General features: G+C 42.6%; 1 protein-coding gene across 2 annotated transcripts in view; it reads right to left on the bottom strand.

The window, feature by feature from the left end:
* Window positions 1-14993: 14993 nt before the first annotated feature.
* gatad2b (GATA zinc finger domain containing 2B) overlaps window positions 14994-23061 on the bottom strand; it is a 57604-nt gene continuing 49536 nt past the window's right edge. For both annotated transcript variants that reach the window (XM_030411599.1, XM_030411600.1), the window contains exon 11: window positions 14994-22078. In XM_030411599.1, the coding sequence (XP_030267459.1) occupies window positions 21942-22078 (137 nt within the window). In that variant the 3' untranslated portion in view covers window positions 14994-21941. The remainder of the gene's footprint in view (window positions 22079-23061) is intronic.

The following is a 23061-nucleotide window of genomic DNA, read 5'->3' as shown; positions in this document are numbered from 1 at the left end:
TACTGTGCTGTATATACAGTAAATATACTGTCTACATACTGTACTGCATATACTGTACACATACTGTGCTGTATATACAGTAAATATACTGTCTACATACTGTACTGCATATACTGTACACATACTGTGCTGTATATACTGCATACTGTATACAAGGGAAGGGGGAGGGTGCAGTCACATTTAGCCTGAGTGTCAGCAAATGGAAACACCCAGTCTTTGCCTGACTGACATGTGGATGGAAATACTGCACATGTCCACTGTCCATCTGCTTTCCAAGAAAGGCTCACATAGAAGAGAGGAGAAACTGATCCCCTTCATCTAGGTGCTGTATCGTAGCCAGCTGGACTTGTTTCAGTTTCTTGAAGACATCTCACCTCTCATCCAAGAGGCTTCTTCAGTTTAACTAACTGGAGAGGAGTTAGCTGGCTATTAAACTATATAAAAGAGTTGGTGAGGACACGTGTGAGCTCAGAGTTTCAGAGTTGTTTGGGCCACTTGTGGATCGTTTGTCAAACAGGCCTTTATGTGGGTTTCTAGCGCTAGGTGTGAATGGTTGTTAAACTGTCTGGGGAGGGAACTCAGTACTGAGTTGTAGGTGCGTGGTAAGTATTGTCTTAGGCCACCTCCACTGTTCGAAGACGGTTATTCCAGTTTGACAGATGTATTCCCTTACTCCTCTTTCAAACCACCTGTCTTCTCTGGCCAAGATGTTAACATTGCTGTCCTCAAACGAATGAATATTCTCCTTTAGATGTAAGTGGACAGCGGAGTCTTGACCTGAGGAGTCAGCCCTCCTGTGTTAGATTTACCATGACCTGGATGACTGAGAACCTTCATCAACATGATCCCCTTCACTTTTCCATCGCCCATGATGACTTTGTTACTCGTGCAAAACAATATTGCATAACTGACACATCATGACATGTTTATTATTAGCCAAGGCAGTGATGTTTTCCCCTGCGGCACTCAGTTTGTTGGTTGGTTTGTCAGCAGGACTGCAGATTTCCCTCAAACGTAGCAAGAAGACGGGTCTCTGCCCAGAATAAACTTCTGGTGTCAATCTGGGATAAAGAAAAACAGTTTGTTTTTCCACTTCTTGAAATGGCAGATTTTGTCAGCATCACTTTTTAAAAGCATAATAAAATAATAATAATAATAATAATGTATAAAAAAAGAAGCTGTGAAATAACCTGCACCCAAAAGGTTAACTAACACATGAGAAGGATTTGTTCTCCATCAGCTCCTGCAGCTGAAACTTGTTCAACATGCTATATGTAAGAATTAGCCACCTGCCAAATCATCAATCCAAACATGGCCACTAACTGCTGTACTGTACTAACTGTGGCTGTTGTTATCAAGTAAGCTTAGTTAACTGTGTAGCTAGCAAGCAATCCCGTTAGCTGACCCTGCTCAGACTGGGAGCTTGGAGAACTGGGGGAGTGTTTGTGTTGTTTACTATCACCTCTTGAGGTACACAGTGGCGAGGTGCTAGCTGTACAGAAGTTCAATAGCTATTCCTACAACCCAATACATACAGTAGATGTCTATTGCACAATGTTAAAACTATTATTTCTTTACACTCTGCTGATCATTTTGTTTCATTTTAAACATTTTAGACACTAATTCTACATTGCACCTTCTACGCAGGACCTCATGTGCACATTTCACTCTAAAGTCACGCTAAGAAGCTGGTATTATTTATTAGATAATAGATGTGATCAGTTTATATTTGATACTAAAATCTAAATGTAATACATTAGAGAGACAATTAGCTGCCTGTAGAGCAGCCTCAGGTTTGCAAACGGGTTACATTATTCTACTTATTTGATCAAATTTGTGGTTATGCATTTGAGTATACTGCATGGTCAAAGTTATTATATTTTATTATCAGTGTTTTAGTATGATTTAGGTGTCCTAAAGTGTCCTCTTGATGTTGTAATTGTGTCTTTTGACCATTTACAATGCCCCCATTCCAAGGCCTGAAGATCACCTCTATTGCAAGGTTTCAGGATTGTTTGCTTCATTCTGTAAAAAAGCAATTGCCAGTTGGATCTCCAGCACTTCACTGTACTGGCTTAGCTGCAGCACTGAGGGTGTGTTGGCAAGGATATAAACTCCTGTCACCACCAGTACAACACTTTACAGGGGGGATGATGAAGATGACCGATATTTCTTCATTCAGAGAGACCCTGGGCAACACATTTTAAGTGTTGTCATCAAACCCATCAGGGATGTCTGTGACCTGTGAAGAAGCATCTGTGTTCACTGTGTTTCTACACCTGAGGAGACCCAGTGATGATGTGTATCTATTCATCTAGTCTTCAGCCCACATTCCACCCATTCACATACGATCCCCGCCGACCTGTTTACACTGTCTGCAGTGAACTTCTATTCACTTCACAGTAAAACCTGATAATAACACCGAATAACATCCAGTAAAAGCCACATAAGAGTCATGTTTCAATGTCACCTCCCTGTTTTTACAGGCACACACTCCCACTCTGTGGATCGCCCACATATGTGGTTCATTTCTCTCTCTCTCCCCTCCTGCCTATCTCTTAACTCTACTGTCACTATGTTGGTCATAGGTCAGTATGTATAATTTGTGTCATGTTGGAACACAGCAGAGATACACCTTGTACCTCCTCTATGACTAATGGCTTTGTATTGTTCTGAGCTCTTTAAATTAACCTGTAGCTGTCATGTGAAAATGTGTGAGTGGATAAAAACATCATAACCAAATTGTCATGTAAGCATGGTGCATGTCTCCTGCTGTCCTCAGACACGGCCTGTGATTGGCTGAGGCAGCGGAGCACTCATTTCCTGTTTGGCTGAAGCTGTTGATCACGAGGGTTAGCGCTGGAGAACTGCATGTTCATACTAACACACACACACACACACACACACACACACACACACACGCCCCCGCGCGCACACACACACACACACACACGCGCATGTCCTCTGAGCTGGTTTCCTGCAGGCGTCTATTTCCTCATCCTCCCTGTTCGTTCCCTCTGTGGGGGCTGTGATTCACCACAGAAAGTTAACTTGCTCATACAGCAAGTCTGGTCATATTCTGGAGCTTAGCTCTGATACTTAGCATGCTTCTGATACACACATATGAAAGTACAGTCATGTCTCTAATAACCCAGGTATAACTACTACAGCTAGACTAACACTTATTCATAACAGCTTCCATCTGTATCACAAACCCCTGATTTTATACTACGTACTTGAAACCCACTATGCTATTTAGTGAGATCCACAGATTTTGAAACAATTTAATGTAACTAGCCATATTTGCCACGTTCAAGTTAGCTTTCTCATTCCGACCTTTAGAACTATCACAGAATCATTGCAGCATGCTGAAAAATAGGCCCTGCCGAGAAATTGCCCACATTTCTCTAACTTCCACTTCCAGCTGCTGACAGAGGTTGTCTGTCCAAACTGAGCTAACCCTTATGACATCAAGATCATGTGATGAATCAGCAGACTGAGGAGCACTCGCTGTGATTTTAAAACTCTTATTTTTCTTAATGAAAGAACACTTATAATATTTTTTCAGATGTGTAAGTATAAGTATATATGTCACTGGGTTTGAGTAAATGAGGTTGGCACACAGCATAAATGAAAGATTAGACTTTTAGAATGAATATCCCTGAAGAATGATGCATCTGCAAGTCCAAATCTCAGCACTCAGCACTCAAAATATTTTGGCACATTTTGTCACCATCTTTGCTATTTCAAATTTCTCAGGTACCAAACTCTATATTTCACGTATATGTTACCATAGGTGCTCAAACAATAGCTAGGTCATACTGCAGGTCTAGGCTTTACTGAGCAAAACATATTTCCATTGTTTCAAATCGTCAGTTATGTCCTGAGAGACAGAGAGGGAAGTGAGAAAGTAGGACATGTCACAATAAAGAAGCTGAGGGCAGTTAAGCTTGATAACGAACATAACTCATGACTTTATGATGCTGGATGGTGAGAGCCTAGAGGTGCACATTCATTCATGGGAAACAAGTTTCAGTTTGTTGTTAATGCCATCACATCATCGTTACTGCACAATGTGTTCTTCACAGTTTTCCCACCTTTTCTTTCACTCTGCTCAAAAACAAATTCCCCTCTTCATGACTCAACATGAGCAGAGCACTGATTGGCTGAAGTGTCCTGCCATGCGTTCTGTGATTGGCTGCAGCCCCTGTTCATGCGTTGGCCATGCGGACCAGGAATGTCAGAAACCTCAGGAGGAAGTCTGCTTTTTTTATGGTGCTGCTGTTACAGTGAGTCTACTGTCACCAATTATTTTCTCGTGGAGAAATGTTGGGTAAATGAAAGAGCAGGATGATGACCTGCTCTTTATAGAAAAAACATTTTTTAAGCAGAAGGAGGTCATCTGCATGTCCTATCTGTGTCTGCTACACATTGGATGAGTATACCTCCATAAAGCTGTCTCCTCTGTTTTTTTGCATATACATAGTAAATGACAAAGGCACAGAATGTCTCAGGCTGTCCACCTTAAATGGGCTTCATGAAGCTTTAGAGAAGAAATCCAAAGTCAGAATTTAAATGAGGTAATAATACAAACTTTTTCCATAAGTGAATAAACAGAGGAAAGCTATTCAGGGTTAGAACTGTTCAACTGTTCCTTTAAAGCAACACTATGTAGACATTTGTTTGATTTGGTGCCCCCCACAGCTTCTGAGTGCAACACCGTTGTGGTAAATGCAAATTCCAGGTGTGTAACAGTTTGTCAGATGTAATGTTGGTGTAACTACATACAAAACTCATGATATCATAACAATGTGATGTTGAAAACGTGTCTGTTGAGGTACATGTGTTTGTAAAGCTGTGATCCTACCCTCTCACTGAAGTTATATAGAGCAGAAACAAATGACAGAGACACCGTTCACTGTACCATTGCATTGGCCCTGTTGCTGTGGTCCTGCTTGCCTTTTACTATCATCATCATCATGAGAATTATGATGATGATTATCATTATTACTACTAATATTATGATACTTTTAGTAATATCATTAATCAAGTCTCAATTAGTAAAGCTGTTATTACTGCTGTAGCTGCTGTTTCTCCCCTTGCTTCTTTACCTCCACACAGGATCGCTCCACAGGATCATATAACACTGAGCAGAGTGACACATTTCATTAAATGAGTGCCTCCAACTTGTAGTGGTGTATACAGCCTGGAGCCTCAGGGCCCTGAGTTGGTGCTGCAGCTAGCTGTAGCTGTAGCTTTCACAGCTCAGATGTGTCAACATTTAAAATTATGTCACAGAACAAAGTCAGTGTGAGCCACAGTTCTTTTCTCTGGAAGCGTTGAGCAAAATATAGTGAAAGACTGATTCGAAACAGTAAGAACACAACTTTTGTTCATGTGAACCACAGTGACAGCATCATTGTGACTGAATCCTGTAGTTATCTCCAGCCTGAGGGAAACATCAATAGACTGGAGGACACACAGAGCATGCTCACACTGAAACACCGCCCGCCAGCCTCCACCTTGATCAACAATTCAGAGACAAGGGTGTGGAATGTCTGGCTGCGCCTTCAGCAAACTAACTGCAAAACAAGTTTCATAGGCGCACCTCCATCTGACCTCTGCCTCCCAGCTCCTCCCTCCCTACAACCAACCACCAGATTGTTTATTAGCAAAGATAGGCGTTGGATTAATGTAAGTCCTTGTTCCTAGTTGGGGAAATGGAAGCATTCTGCACTCATCAGTGTACACTGATGGCTGGAGGAGTGTGTAGGGACCACAGAGCATCTAGGTGGTTTTCTTTCCTCCACCCTGTGGATGGGACTCTCACTATGGAGAAAGAAGTCCAGCTTCCATAAAGCTTCCTGTTGGGTTAATGCTCATGTTTTACTTTTAAAACAATGATGGATCAGCCATTAGTCCTTTAGGGTTCAGTTTCTCAGTTTTCTCAAGGACACTTTAACATGATGGAGCCACATCAAGCCACCTGTCCTCATCCTGCACTGTCCTCTCCCTGCCCTGTCCTCATCCTGCCCTGTCCTCATCCTGCACTGTCCTCATCCTGCACTGTCCTCACCCTGCCCTGTCCTCACCCTGCACTGTCCTCATCCTGCACTGTCCTCACCCTGCACTGTCCACATCCTGCACTGTCCTCTCCCTGCACTGTCCTCATCCTGCACTTTCCTCTCCCTGCACTGTCCACACCCTGCACTGTCCTCACCCTGCACTGTCCACATCCTGCACTGTCCTCACCCTGCACTGTCCTCATCCTGCACTGTCCACATCCTGCACTGTCCTCACCCTGCACTGTCCACATCCTGCACTGTCCTCATCCTGCACTGTCCTCATCCTGCACTGTCCTCACCCTGCACTGTCCACATGCTGCACTGTCCACATTCTGCACTGTCCTCCCCCTGCACTGTCCACATGCTGCACTGTCCTCATCCTGCACTGTCCACATGCTGCACTGTCCTCATCCTGCGCAGTCCACATCCTGCACTGTCCTCATCCTGCGCTGTCCACATGCAGCACTGTCCACATTCTGCACTGTCCACATCCTGCACTGTCCTCATCCTGCGCTGTCCACATGCTGCGCTGTCCACATCCTGCGCTGTCCTCAATCTGCACTGTCCACATCCTGCACTGTCCTCACCCTGCACTGTCCACATGCTGCACTGTCAACATGCTGCACTTTCCACATGGTGCACTGTCCTCATCCTGCGCTGTCCACATGCTGGACTGTCCTCATCCTGCACTGTCCTCATCCTGCACTGTCCACATGCTGGACTGTCCTCACCCTGCACTGTCCTCATCCTGCACTGTCCACACCCTGCACATTCCTCATTCTGCACTGTCCACATGCTGCACTGTCCTCATCCTGCACTGTCCTCACCCTGCACTGTCCACATGCTGCACTGTCCACATGCTGCACTGTCCTCATCCTGCACTGTCCACACCCTGCACTGTCCACATGCTGCACTGTCCTCATCCTGCACTGTCTACATGCTGCACTGTCCACATGCTGCACTGTCCTCATGCTGCACTGTCCTCATGCTGCACTGACCACTTGCTGCACTGTCCTCATCCTGTACTGTCCTCATCCTGCACTGTCCTCATCCTGTACTGTCCTCATCGTGCACTGTCCTCATGCTGCACTGACCACTTGCTGCACTGTCCTCATCGTGCACTGTCCTCATCGTGCACTGTCCTCATCCCGCACTGTCCACATCCTGCACTGTCCTCATCCTGCACTGTCCACATGCAGCACTGTCCACATCCTGCACTGTCCACATCCTGCACTGTCCTCATCCTGCACTGTCCACATGCTGCACTGTCCTCATCCTGCACTGTCCACATCCTGCACTGTCCTCATCCTGCACTGTCCTCATCCTGCACTGTCCACATGCTGCATTGTCCTCATCCTGCACTGTCCACATCCTGCACTGTCCACATGCTGCACTGTCCACATGCTGCACTGTCAACATGCTGCACTTTCCACATCCTCCACTGTCTTCATCCTTCACTGTCCACATCCTGCACTGTCCTCATCCTGCACTGTCCACATGCTGCACTGTCCTCATCCTGCATTGTCCACATGCTGCATTGTCCTCATCCTGCACTGTCCACATCCTGCACAGTCCACATGCTGCACTGTCCACATGCTGCACTGTCAACATGCTGCACTTTCCACATCCTCCACTGTCTTCATCCTGCACTGTCCACATCCTGCACTGTCCTCATCCTGCACTGTCCACATGCAGCACTGTCCACATCCTGCACTGTCCACATCCTGCACTGTCCTCATGCTGCACTGTCCTCATCCTGCACTGTCCACATCCTGCACTGTCCTCATCCTGCACTGTCCACATGCTGCACTGTCCTCATCCTGCACTGTCCACATGCTGCATTGTCCTCATCCTGCACTGTCAACATCCTGCACTGTCCACATGCTGCACTGTCCACATGCTGCACTGTCAACATGCTGCACTTTCCACATCCTCCACTGTCTTCATCCTTCACTGTCCACATGCTGGACTGTCCACATCATGCACATTCCTCATTCTGCACTGTGCACATGCTGGACTGTCCACATCGTGCACATTCCTCATTCTGCACATTCCTCATTCTGCACTGTCCACATCCTGCACTCTCTTCATCCTGCGCTGTCCTCATCCTGCACTGTCCACATCCTGCACTGTCCACATGCTGCACTTTCCACATCTTGCACTGTCCTCACCCTGCAATGTCCTCGCCCTGCACTGTCCACATCCTGCACTATCCTCACCCTGCGCTGTCCACATCCTGCGCTGTCCTCATCCTGCACTGTCCACATGCTGCACTGTCCACATCCTGCACTGTCCACATGCTGCACTGTCCACATCCTCCACTGTCCTCATGCTGCACATTCCACATCCTGCACTGTCCACATCCTGCACTGTCCTCATCCTGCACTGTCTACATGCTGCACTGACCACTTGCTGCACTGTCCTCATCGTGCACTGACCTCATCCTGCACTGTCCTCATGCTGCACTGACCACTTGCTGCACTGTCCACATCCTGCACTGTCCTCATCCTGCACTGTCTACATGCTGCGCTGTCCACATGCTGCACTGACCACATGCTGCACTGTCCTCATGCTGCACTGACCACTTGCTGCACTGTCCTCATCGTGCACTGTCCTCATCCTGTACTGTCCTCATCCTGTACTGTCCTCATCCTGTACTGTCCTCATCGTGCACTGTCCTCATGCTGCACTGACCACTTGCTGCACTGTCCTCATCGTGCACTGTCCTCATCCTGTACTGTCCTCATCCTGTACTGTCCTCATCGTGCACTGTCCTCATGCTGCACTGACCACTTGCTGCACTGTCCTCATCGTGCACTGTCCTCATCCCGTACTGTCCTCATCCTGCACTGTCCACATGCTGCACTGTCCTCATCCTGCACTGTCCACATCCTGCACTGTCCACATGCAGCACTGTCCACATCCTGCACTGTCCTCATCCTGCACTGTCCACATCCTGCACTGTCCTCATCCTGCACTGTCCTCATCCTGCACTGTCCACATGCTGTACTGTCCTCATCCTGCACTGTCCACATCCTGCACTGTCCTCATCCTGCACTGTCCTCATCCTGCACTGTCCACATGCTGCACTGTCCTCATCCTGCAGTGTCCACATCCTGCACTGTCCACATGCTGCACTGTCCACATGCTGCACTGTCCACATGCTGCACTGTCCTCATCCTGCACTGTCCACATGCTGCAGGTGAATTTCCGTATGTGTGAACTCATGCACACAGCGTCTAGTTTGTAAAAAGCAAATAAAAGGCAGTGGAACAGGTCAGCAGCACACAGCACTGTGTCATTTCAGTTCAGGGAAGTTTTGTTTCTTGGAATGTTTTTGGAAATTCACACTGCAGTTACATCATAAGAACTGTTGGCTCAGGTCTGAGTCTGGAGCTTCTTTGTTGCCATGCTGCTGTGTGCTTGTCCTTGAGGGTAAATAGTCAACAGTGAAGAGACGCGAAGTTCCACACGTTACACACGTTTAACACAGTGTAGGCCCGCCCACTGTCACATATTGTACCATTGTAACATAACCGTCCTCACACATGCTGCCTTACTGCCTCACTTTTCAGCTCACATGCCTGCCCTTTGTGTTGAATAAGGAAGAAACGCTTCAGGAAAAGTCAGAGAAAAACAAACAGGATGATCATGCAGAACTAGATTTCCAGTCTATGTATCCTACATGTACCTGGGACTGTCCTTGAAACTGTATGCAGGTCTTAATCTGTACACGGTATGTAGTTTGGAAATAGCAACGACTTGTTAAAAAAATCACATTCTTGTCTTAATCAGAATCAGATGAGACCATATGTGTGTTAAAAGCAACAGCATGGATACACAGAAGCAAAAACAAACAATGGTAATAAACAGAAGCCACTTCTAATCTTCACCGAGAAGGTTATGTGTCTCCCCATGTCTGTTAGCTCATTGGTGGGTTGGTCTTATTACACAAAAACTACTGAACAGCAAGAGAACTACTTGTTTAGGTTTAGGGGTAAAACATCACAGTGTGGGTTAAAATCCCTTTTCACTATTTAGACTTCTTCTCCTCACTTCCTCCTTCACAGCTGTAGTAATTACTACAGCCACTAAACACTGCTGCCTAACAACAAACACAAATATGGGCAGAAAAAGCATGCTTTCATTTTTGACCTATAACTGCATCTTTCTGATGAGGACTGGCTTGTCTGAATTAAGAATAACTCTAATATTTATACAGAAATAGCCAGTCTTCTCTCTCATGGTCTTGTTCGCTTATGTAGGTCATTTAGAGGCACCAGTGTTAAAGAAAATTCCTCGTTGTATGTTTAAGATTTGAAAAATATTATGCCTGTTAGGCTCTTCACTGAAATTCACTTGATTTTCTAAGGCAACAACAGACAGCACTTTTAAGGCTTTCTGTATACCATGTTTTTAAGTTGTAAGTAAGGGCTTTATTTTTGGTTACATTAACGATGAGCTATTTAAAGGTCAGTTATTATCAGACAAACTTTTGGGTTTTAGTCATGTTTGTCCGATCAGCCAAGCAGCAGCTCTACAGTCATGTCCTCACAGCGGGGCTGTCAGATTTGAGCTCTGATATAAATCTGAACAATTCCCTGCAGACTCTGGATGGAACTGTTACTAGCTTGTGAAAAGAGCTTGCTGGAAGTCATCTTTTTAGAAAAACAATCTCATCCTGCTGTAGGATTGAAGGCAAACATGAGGGTTTGTGCAGCTGCGATGATGTGTGTGTCTGTTACGGACTGTGTTGTGCTGTGCAGACCAGGATGTGTGCTGCTCATTATCGGCAGTTAGAGTCGATGTGGAGAACAGCGGCCCACCTGAGGGAGGAGAAAGACTTTACACTGACATCCTTTGAGTTGTGTGGAGCCTGCTGATCCTCCTGTGCCCGCACTAGAATCTGACTGCTCTCAGAATCTCATTCTCAGAATCTAATTGCAGCACAGTAGTGCAGTGATCAGCACTGTTCAGCTCACAGCATGAAGGCTGGAGCCCACTGCTCACACACATGGTACAGTACTATATTACTGTACAGTAATGCATTACTGTATTCTGATAATTACACGGTACAGTACAGTATTACCGTACTGTAATCAGCAGTGGGATTAAAAAAAAGATTCTGATAATCAGGATACGTTTTCAATATCAAGTCTGATAATTGTCTGGGTTGGTAATCAGTCAACCCGTAGCATACAGTTTATACTGTACATACTGTATATGTAAGGAAGTCTATAATTGTGCTTGGACTTTTGAAAACTAAGTATATCATATACTTTAATACCGGTACTTTTTCTCAAGTAATATTCAGATGGGTGACTTTCACAAAAGTAATTAATGCATCATTACACATAAAAAATAAATCAGTGTGAACAACACCTTACATATATTGTTGTGTTGTAAATCCACCTGAGAAGAACGAACACGAGATCTTATACCTGAACACAAGTGATCACAGTTATGTTATTTATAGCGGTCATTTACATATTTGGCTGATTTCTCTATGTTGATATTAAAATGTCAGTAATTAATTTCATTTGCCCGTTCAGTTTGGTAAGTCATGGTTTCGTCTGAGGTTTCAGCGTCACATGAAGTGAGTGAGTGACTCACCCACTCAGGAAAGTACAAGGGACTCCAGCACAGAACTTTCCTTTCATCTGACCCCTGGAATACAACATTTCACTGCTTACTCCTGCCACCTAGTGGTTGCTGTAGGACGGGCCGCACACTTTAAAGAGAAGTTGGTCATCAACCCTTGTTACCAAGCTCCAGAATGTCCGAGAACGATTCATTTTGAACACCTTAACTTTAGAACAAGTCCTGTGTCACAGTTCACCTTTTCCAGAACACTGAATAATTAAGAATCATGAGCTGTTTTTAGACAGGGCACCAAACCGCCAATTTGCCCGTCCTTTTGGAGGCTCGGTCTGCGGTTTTACACAGAGTCTTTTACTATGATAATTATTATTATTATCATTATTATATCATAGTAGTGAGACTGAATATCACTATAATCACAACAGGCCTTATATATGTGTGTATGTACATATTTATGCAAGTATGTGTGAATATGTATGTCTGTGTATATGTATATATCTTTATGTATATGTATATGTATATGTATAAATATTTATATGCTATATTTTTCTTTTCTCCTAGCTTGCTTTCTCTACTTACCTCTCTCCACCACTCAGAAGCCATAATCCAGGTGGCACACAGTTGATACAGTGCCTTGCAAAAGTATTCACCTCACGTTTTAACCACAAATGTAAACGCATTGTATTGGGATTTTATGTGATAGACCAACACAAAGTGGTGCATAATTGTGAAGTGGAAGGAAAATGACACATGGTTTTATTATTATTTTTTTTTTACAAAAAAAAAAAACAGAAAAATGTGGTGTGCAAAAGTATTCACCCCCCTTCACTCTGATACGCTTAAATAAAATCCAGTGCAACCAGTTGCCTTCAGAAGTCACCTAATTAGTAAATGGAGTCTGACTGTGTGTAATCTAATCTCAGTATAAATACAGCTGTTCTGTGAAAGCCTCAGAGGTTTGCTAGAGAACATTAGTGACCAAACTGCATCATGAAGCCCAAGGAACACACCAGACAGGTCAGGGATAAAGTTGTGGAGAAGTTTAAAGCAGGGTTAGGATATGAAAAAATATCCCAAGCTTTGAACGTCTCACAGAGCACTGTTCAATCCATCACCTGAAAATGGAAAGAGTATAGCACAACTGCAAACCTACCAAGACATAGCTGTCCACCTAAACTGACAGGCCGGGCAAGGAGAGCATCGATCATAGAAGCAGCCACGAGGCCCATGATAACTCTGGAGGAGCTGCAGAGATCCACAGCTCAGGTGGGAGAATCTGTTCACAGAACAACTATAAGTCATGCACTCCACAAATTGGGCCTTTATGGAAGAGTGGCAAGAAGAGAGCCATTGTTGAAACAAAGCCATGCAGTTTGCCACAAGCCATGTGGGGGGCACAACAAACATGTGGAGGAAGGTGCTCTGGTCAGATGAGACCAAAATTGACGTTTTTGGCCTAAATGTAAAACGCTATGTGTGGCAGAAAACTAACAAGGGAAGATGGATGGAGCCAAAAACAGGAAACTCTTGGAAGAAAACCTGTTAGAGTCTGCAGAAGACTTGAGACTGGGGCAGAGTTTCACCTTCCAGCAGGACAACGAGCCTAAACATACAGCCAGAGCTACAATGGAATGGTTTAGATCAAAGCATATGCATGTGTTAGAATGGCCTAGTCAAACCTAAAGACTTGAGAATCTCTGGCAAGACTTGAAAATTGCTGTTCACAGACACCCTCCATCCAATCAGACTAAGCTTGAGCTATTTTGCAAGGATGAATGGGCAAATACTTCAGTCTCTATATGTGCATCACTGGTAGAGACTTACCCCAAAAGACTTGCAGCTGTCATTGCAGCAAAAGGTGGTTCTACAAAGTATTGACTCAGGGGTATGAATACTTTTGCACACCACACTTTTCTGTTTTTTTATTTGTAAAAGAAATTTAAACCATGTATCATTTTCCTTCCACTTCACAATTATGCACCACTTTGTGTTGGTATATCACATAAAATCCCAATAAAATACATTTACATTTGTGGTTAAAATGTGACGAAATGTGGAAACGTTCAAGGGGGGTGAATACTTTTGCAAGCCACTGTACATAACACTGCCACTTATACACATATACAAACATACTCAAACACACTTTATTCACATACTGCATACTCTACCTAATCTCTATAACCACTTGTTCTGGACACTTACTTATGTTTCATTGTTTGTTATTGTCTGTATCTTCTGACCATCGTTGACCCTTTGGTCTTCCTCATCGTAGTTTACTGTTGTTTGCTGTTGTTGTTTAATGGTGTTTATCGTGCAACTTGTTTGTGTTGCTAACTGCATCACCAATAAAAAAAAAAAATGTTTTCCAGTGATTTTGAAGTGTTGTCATAGATTCTGGGACTTACAGGAGACAAAAACAGGTCTACATCTGTGCAGCAGAGGTGAACATATGATGACCTCGGCTCCCTGATATGAACAGAGGAGGACTGAGTCATTGTGACTTGGACTTGGAGTCAACTCGAGTCACTGTTTTGATGACTTGAAACTTTACAGAAAATAAATGACTTGAGACTGGACTTGACTTGTCTGCTTGAAACTTGGACCAAATGACTTGAGTCACATGTCTGAGGTAAAGCAACAAAAGAGTGGATCCTACATTTCTCACGATGCAACCAACAGTCTCTTTGATTAGAGCCCACTGGCTTGCAAGTTGCCACTTATTTCAAACCCAACTTTCTTTCAGACTCTATCCCAGATAAGTGATGACATCATCAGGGTTGACAGAGCTCCTTCAAAGCCACCCAATACACTTCTCTACATTTTCACAGGCTCCTTCGCCTGTTGCTTAAAATGAGTGAAGTGCCACTTTACTTAGAAGATGTTTTCAGGTTCATTAGTGCAACTCCACCAAATGTGAAAAAGCAGTAGTTTGTTTTTTCTTGTGTAGCATAAAGGGACTACAACTTTCATTTTGTTTCACAGCTGTGTTGTAGGAAGACAAGGGCATTAACCTTGAACTTTGCATCATCCAATCCTTCAGGCATGAAGGCTCTAATGTTGCATATGTGTTCAAACTATTTTAGTTATTTTAGAGGCTGTTGTCTCTGAACAACTGGAATCTTATGCAGAGAGATGTGTTTGAATAAGAGTGGAGAAGCAGACTGAAGTTGAGTGAGAGTTGGATTTTTTGGGGAGATTTGGATGAATTGTTGGTTGAACCCAGGAAGAGCTGAACACAGAGTGGACAGAGATTATTTGACTGATACACTGTGCAGAGTACCTGTCTGTCCTCCATCACAAAAAGCTGAATGAAGTCACACTTGGAAGCAAATTGTTTCAACCTTTATTAAACATAGCTTGCAAGAGATAAATATTACAAAGTTATTTCCTCCAAAATTAGCTTATTTTTTCAATCAATGCATAATTGTCAATCAACTGGCAGTATTCAAACAGCATTATTTTCTTTTACTTTTTTGAAGACCGTTAAATATCAAGTATGTGCAAAAGGTCAGGATTGATGTAAGCAAAACAAAATGGACTTTAATTAGTCTCTGGTTGATTTCATCATCTGTTTCTGCTTCCCCAGATGTTTAACATTGTCAACATTATGCAAAAAGAAAAGCTTCTACAGGTAAACTGAAAAAAAAAAACTGAATTTGCAATTAAATGTTTCCCTGCATTAGCAACACCAACTAATAGAAGATAAAGCCAAACAGTAGAGGACCGTACATGTTGTATGCTGTTGGCAGAGAGAGAGATCACTGATTCAGGGACAGGCAGCAGCTGTGGCTATTAAACACAAACATCTGACAAACTCTGTGTTTCACTGATGTAAGACATCATATATGAATACATTGACAGTTTTAAGGCCAGAAGCTCCAGTAGTGTGACCTCCAGAAAAATGTTCTTGTGAGGAGGCTACAATAGGATAAGGATCACAGCAGGGTTTTAATGTGTACATGCCCAATTCCGACAACTCATTAATAAATGACTGACCATTTCTCATGTATTTTTGCGTCTTTGCCTAAGGATCCAGTAATTTCATTAAGCCATACTGGCTTATAAATGATGTAGTTTTGAGATATAGCTGTGCCACTCAAAACATTAAAAGTTGAAAGCTAGAGCAACATCTCTTTCCAGATTTAAAGTCCCTTAAACTTAGTCACTGTGAGCAGCTGGAACGCCTGTCGACCTCAGAAACAGTGTGTGTAAGAACTGTCTCCACTATTTTCTGTGAATCCTTCAGAGAAACATGGACGGTAGGCAGCATGGATGTTAGAAAGGTTTGTTATTGTTGATTTTTTTAATTGTCATCTTTCAATGCTGTAAACTGGACAAATGACTATCCAGTTCAACAAATTCAAAGTCTCAGCATTTATCTAGAGCCAATGGCTGCCTGAATGTTTTGGCCTGCCAAAGTGGTCAGCAGTAGTGACCGAGTACAGAAGAGCAGCAGAGCACAGAACACCCAGTCTACTCATTTTGTGAGTGGCTGGTATTAAAGCTGATGCACCATCTGATATCACTAGTGTTGTTCCTGTAACATCACTTTTAATGTTGCTCAAGGATGATCAATGAAATCGACACGAGGAAAAAAAAGTCTTATACCTAAGCCAAACCAAGTATTTTAGTTCCCTAAACATAATCAAACATAGCAGAAGACTCAACAGAAACACAAAATAAGTGAACCTATGATCCCGTCTCCTGAGTGAGACTTCCGCACTCAACCCACTTAGCCATGAAAGCTTTGTCACAATTTGCTAAGTTGAAATGATGCTCCCAACAACAACAACATCAACACAGTGATATCAGATTCACTGCTAAGGGACCATGAGTTCAGGATGGTCTCTCAATTCTGTCTATGTAATCCAACAGACACAGTGAAACATTCTAAGTGCTTTTATCTAGAGCAAGTTCAGGAAACAATTCTGTCTGAAAAAGTCATTTCAAGTTTCAATGCTCCAAGAGAAAACAAAAGGAATATTCACGTGTCATGTTTGTCAGGCTGCAGGCTCCATCCGTCTAAACCAATGAGCTCTTTCCTGCCAACTCTAACTAGTCCACAACCAAAGCGAATGCATCCAGGGAGACCGCTTCATGAAGCAGAGGAGGGGGAAAAGAATCCCAAACATTTTGCACATTTGTTACACAATAATACACAGTGATCACAAAACGAAATGACAAGCTTCACAATATTCATGGCTTTTTGTTTGCTTTTCTACACAATATACAACCATTTAATTTCTTTTTTCAGTACAAGGGAGGAAAAAATGCTTATGTACAATAAGTCATTATTACTTCAAACCTAGCAAATATCGTGTCATTTATTTCTTAGTCAATACATTTGTTTATTTTTTTTTTTTTAAAACTGCAATAGAAAGAAAAACAGAACTCAATTGAGACGTCAGAAAAAGAATGACTTGAAATCTAAAAATTGAAATTTGAAAAGAATCTGCAGTCCAGATACAAAGGTGTATGGATGCATCTGCAAAAGAGCAAGAGAGACAGGAGCTTTTTTTTTTTTTTTCCTTAAACTTCAACTTGGCAGCAAAAGGAGATGCATGAGAAAAACATTGCTAAAATCAATTTGTGAGTGGCAGTAAAAATCTACCCGACATAAAAAACACATGAAAATATATCTCTACATCCAATTTCAACCATTCCACTTAAGGGAAACCAATTCTCGTTTTTTTTTTTCATTTAACAAAAACAATGTTTTCCAAATGTAAACTTTAGAGTTTACATCTCTGAATCTAATCCTAGGTAGTTTCATATTCATGGCCAGAGCTTTCCATTTCACTGGGCTGTAAATCAAGAGATCATTCTGATGTAGTGACGGCAGGTCTGGATTCCTCAAACACATTTTCCTGATGAACCACAACACATTCATCTGACAGTCTGGCTGCAAAAAACCCCACCGACCACTGTGCACACATGGATAGTGGATGTGTAAAGTGACATAGACTCACATATACAAATACAATGACACGACTCTCTCAACCTAGTGGGGCTCCATCAGGGACATCCATTAGAGAACTGACTGTTAGCGATACAGACGAGGCTGCAGAGCCAGAGACACCTGACAAGACTGTGGTGCGGCTTACGGTCAGTTTAGTAACATTATAATAAACGTGAAACATTTGAAAGTAGATTCCTTTTTGCAAAGTATGTTGCTGTGGTACTGTATTGGGTTTGACATCATTGTCAAAAGCCCTGCCCCTTCTTTAGCTAGCCTGTGCTCTACTAGCCCTGGCTAGACAAAGTGTTTTTCCCAGAAAGGCTTTTCTCTTTAGTCTTTAAAAAAAGCCTTATACTATCAGACAATAAGCAGGTAAGTGCTTCATCACCATACAGACGACAATGATTTGTTAAAATGATGTATTTCCTTGTGACACGATTGAGTGTTTAGATTTCACCTGTTGGTACAAATGTAGTTAAAAGCACAGACAGAAAGCCCCAGCATGGTGTTTAAAGGTAATTTGTGAAATATGGCCAGAATTCAAAGGCAGCTCTAAAAATGTGGTGGGCACCATATGACCAGAACAACTGACAACTGCCGCTCTCCATTAGCTCTCCTTGGCTGTAGACAGCAACTGTAAATTCAGTTAGTGTGGAGCTAAGACGCCCCATTAGCCTTCTATTATTTTCTTCATGAAATTTTGTGGGTTAATTTTGTTCATTTATTTTACTCAAAGCTAAAAGAGCTTATAGAACACACCATACATCACCCAGCTGAAACTATGGGGCTATCAGACTATTGCCTGTTGAGGTACAAACTGGAAGTAGAAGACAGGATGAGGCAGGGCTAGCTGTTAGGATGCTAAATGCAGTAGACATCTCTACAACACTGTACATAGATGTGTTTTACATAAGCTTAACAAAATAATTTTGCATCGCCGTTGGCAGAAAGAGCTTTAACGAGAATGAGTCTACAAGCTGTGTGACTTAATTTAGCATAGCACAGCTAAAAGCCAATGTCAGGATGCTAACATGCACATCAACAATAATGTTTTTTTATCATCAGCATGTTAGCATGCTAACATTTACCAATTAACAATAAACACAAAGCCCTCACGAAACTAATGGGGATGTTGGTGTTTGATAATAAACCCAAGAACCGGACGGAGTGACACAGTGGAACACGTGTGTCTGCACAAACTTGTAAATGGTTCCAAGATGAAGTGTGAGCCGAGTGAATGTAGCCAACACACAGATATTATCCCCAAACAACAGTAATCAATGAGCGTTCCATTCACACACATTAACATTTAGTTAGAAACACAAAGAACTAAAGAAATCCAACATGGCTGCCAGAATGTGTGTTTGGCCACCAGCAGTACTCTGCAACAGTGTTGGTCTCGTGTCAATGATGAACCTATGCTCTGTTGTTTCACCACACTATAACCTGATGTTCTCCATGAATGTTCACGTGCACCTGTTGGGACGTGTTGGGCCCCATTAGACTTCCACAGGCATCATCACTACATGACTCACTACGACAGTCTTTGCATTGTATTTTGCACATTTCTAATCATGACAGAAGATTTCATAGATTCAGTGGTTTCAGCTGACAGTTCCGGACTTCTTTGTAAGCAGAGCCTTTCCCTTCTTCATCATTGATTATACCAATAAGACTGAAAGGTGTTGGATGGTCCACTCACAGCCCCTGAAAGAACTGCCTCCACAGGTCCAGAGATCTGTTGTTCGGACATTGTCAATATGAGTTTTGGTGACACTACATTGAAAAGGAGAATCATTCTACTTAAAGGGGAATTCTGTTTTTATTTCTAAACCTGGGCCATATATTAACATGTTTTGGTGTGTAAATGATTCACACTTACCAAAAGTTTTGAAAGCAGTCCAGTAGATCACCTCATCCTTTGTGAAAAGTCTGACTGTTACTGTCAAACTTATGTCCAATAAAAATGCTTTTTTTGCCACAGACAGGCTGAGCTTATTAAGTGTCTCACAACATTCTGTAAACGATTTTTACCAAGATAGACCTTTTACGAGATTTCAGCAGGCGATCTACTGGACCCATTCCAAAACTTTTATCATGCAAGAATCATATACACACAGAAACATGTAAATATATGGCCCAGGTTTCCAAACACCAAATTCCCCTTTAAACAAACCTATGGTTTATCAGTTGTTGCAGGGTTGAGTCAATGGGACCCTGTACTGATGTTGGTGCATCTACTCAGGCAGCTGCAGCAGGTGTAAACTCAGCACACTTGCCACCAGGGATTTGGATACTGACACTTGAGATCCAACATTTACAGAGATCAACACTGGCAAATAACTTAGGAGTGAACCATTCATCATCACTGAAACACACCTGCATGCAAACCACAGTACTCAGGACATCTTCCCCGACTCCGTGGTCAGCCATCAGCCAACATCCAGACCTTACCCACTCTCAAATGTAACATTCTTTTCCCCATTTTTTTTTTTAAAAAACAATGTTTTTCCAATTGGAAATATGCAAAGTGCTCCTCTGGAGTGAGGCAACTTGTGTGCAGAGTGTGCACACAATGATTGATCCATGTCTCTCCCATAAAAGATATAATCCACATCCTTTTTTTCCTCTGAAGCTAGGTATCTATACATAATCCATACAGATATTTCAATAGTTTCTGTTTTAGCTATGTTGATTATTATCGTCTCCAGGGGCTATTACCTTTCAGGTATGCCACCTTTTCATTAGGAGACGCCGCAGAAAAAAACAAACAACAACAACAAAGATATAAAGAAAGAAAAAAAGGGGGTTGCAGGGGGGAGGGGCAACAATCAGAAAACGATCTAAAAACCCAAATGGAACAAGTAAAGAAACCCAGATTTCTGGGTTTCTAGGTACACAATCTGTGGCTGGGACACAAAAAATGTACTTCAACCTTCAGATTTGAGTTATTTTCACTTTCTCAAAGAACGTGTGATGCCAAGGAGCTGCTGGGTAAAAAGGGTTAAGTCTGTGCATACTGGTTAACCAATGGTATCGAGGGGGGACATGGAGGGGTCAGAGTTAGGTACTGAGATGAGATGGACCCAGGAAGGAAAATCGACTTGCTTCTCTGTGACAGGAGACCATCATCCTCCTGTGAATAGTTTGTAGACATCCTCCAGCCTGTCAGCTCCCTCCGCGACTGCTGAAACACTGAAGCTGCAGTCGGGACGTTGTACATCAGTTTGTCCTGATTGTTAAAGTACAGTATGTCCTGTGCACATCCGTCTGGTCACTGTTCAAATCTGGAACAGGAGATGCTGACATCTGAAATTAAGAAACTGGTGATGACCTTGTGATGGGGAATGGTGGGAGACGACTTGCAAAGGAAAAGTTTTCCAAACTCTGATCACACAGGATTCTATTTTGTACACATCTGCAACTTTTCTTAGTCATTTCCAGTTAATTAGCTCTGATGGTAGCAGGTGGCCGCCTTAAAATTTAGGGGTGCTGCCCTGAAATACAGGTTGAACGTGTCCGAACTTTAGCTGCAAACAGCTCTTGGAACTGGCCCTTTTGATGAGATGATAGAAAATGTGGATGCTCTGCGCCAATTTATGTGCACCCCTCCACACACACATTCTCCACTGGGCTCTTCATCCTCTTTTCAAGAGCAAGGAGACCAGTTGCTAACTTAATATTGTCTGTTTCCGTTCCTATCGGTATTTTCCACTTTGTTACCTCAAGTTAGATAGCTAACACTTTTCACAAAGCCTTAAAGTTGTTAAACTTTATGTTGCATAGCAACCAGAATGCACCCTGTTGATTTTCTGTTACTAGCAATAGTCACATCTAAGCTTTATAATTGAGTGGAGAAAAAAATCCTATGATTGCGGCCTAACATGGCCCTACAATGATTCACCATCACTCCCCACAGCGGAGGAGAGACAGCAGAGAAACAAAAAAATGGACCAAAGACTTAAAGAAAAAAAGCATAATGAGTAATAGTAACTGAAGCAAAAATGGTAGTTGCAGGTATAATAATAGTGCTACCAACAGCGATAATAATGGGAATTATAATTGTTAAACAACGCTGACGAAGAAGATTTTTACTATAATAAGAACATTTGAGATGCACTGACAGTTTAGTGTCTTTGTCCGACTTGGTGGGTTTTCATGGGTTGGTTTAAGGTAGGCACACGGACAGGCACTGCATGCGATGGGGGGGCAGGGTGGGGTGGGGATGTTGGTTGATCGGGGAGTGCTTCAGTATGAGTACAAGGGTAGGATGGGGGGTGGCTTCAGAGGGGCAGGAGGGCGGGGTGGGATGGGGCTCATTTCTGTCCGGTGATGGACTGCGATATGGATCGAGGTGGGATCATGTCCAACAGGTACTCTCTCTGCCGGTCTGCTAAGCTGGAGCTCTTGTGGGCCCCAACTGCCGCTGGGTTCAGATAGGCAATATTTAACCCTGTGGGAACAAGACAGAGACATCAAGAGTCAGGTCTACAACAGTTTACTTCAACTTCAGGCTTTGAGTTTATAGAAAGAATCAAATAGTACTTTACTTCTCACTGCAGAGATAAGCACTTCTGTTATTTATAACAGGCTTCCATTAGATACGGGCTGTAGTCCCAATAATCCTTGTTTCTACTCTGCATATCTCAGTTTAATCACATAACACAAAGCCACAGATGTCACACGTTTCCAGGGGCCTTGCAGTTGGCATGCTAGCTGCAGGAATGTCCACCAGAGCTGTTGCATTCAAACATTTATCAGGTGTACAGATTATCTTGGTCAAGGAGAAGTACTCACAAACACGGAAACAAAGGTGTTGTGTTAATATTTGTATTAAGTGTATAATCTACTTTATGATTGACAATACTAACATGTATACTGTTTATGATCTCTAACATCTCAGTTTAGCTTGCTAACATTAGCTATGTCACCAGTAAATACAAATAAAGGTCAAGGTTGGTGGGAATGTCATTAGTATGGTCATAAACCAAAGTATTTAAGCAGCTTGAATGTTGATGATGTTGATGATGTTGATGATTGTGCTCAATGAAACATCAGACGATTGTGGTTGAGACATTTTAGTCTGGATCAAAGTGATGGACCAACTGAGCAACAATACCAACCTTTAAAGTTATTAGGCTATTACAACAAGAGCAACTAGCATGAATAATAATGTATTCAGCTCTGCTTTGACCTTTTTGATAATGTGTCTGTGGAAATGCAAGAAGAACCTAAATCACAATATAGAACCTGGTTCTTGAAAAAACATTAGTGTCCTAAACAAATGTGAGGATTGGTATAAGGACCATCAAACTGATGGATCCAGGCCTAATTCAGTCATACTCACATAAAATTAATATTCTTGAATGAGGGCCTTCAGTATTTCACTCAAATAGGTCAGATTTAGTAGCTCCAATTGTTGTTTCAATGTGTCAG

This window comes from Sparus aurata, chromosome 3 (assembly GCF_900880675.1).
Source record: "Sparus aurata chromosome 3, fSpaAur1.1, whole genome shotgun sequence".
Classification (NCBI taxonomy): domain Eukaryota; kingdom Metazoa; phylum Chordata; class Actinopteri; order Spariformes; family Sparidae; genus Sparus; species Sparus aurata.
The sequence above is the reverse complement of the archived record's forward strand: the minus strand, read 5'-3'. Positions and strand labels throughout refer to the sequence as shown.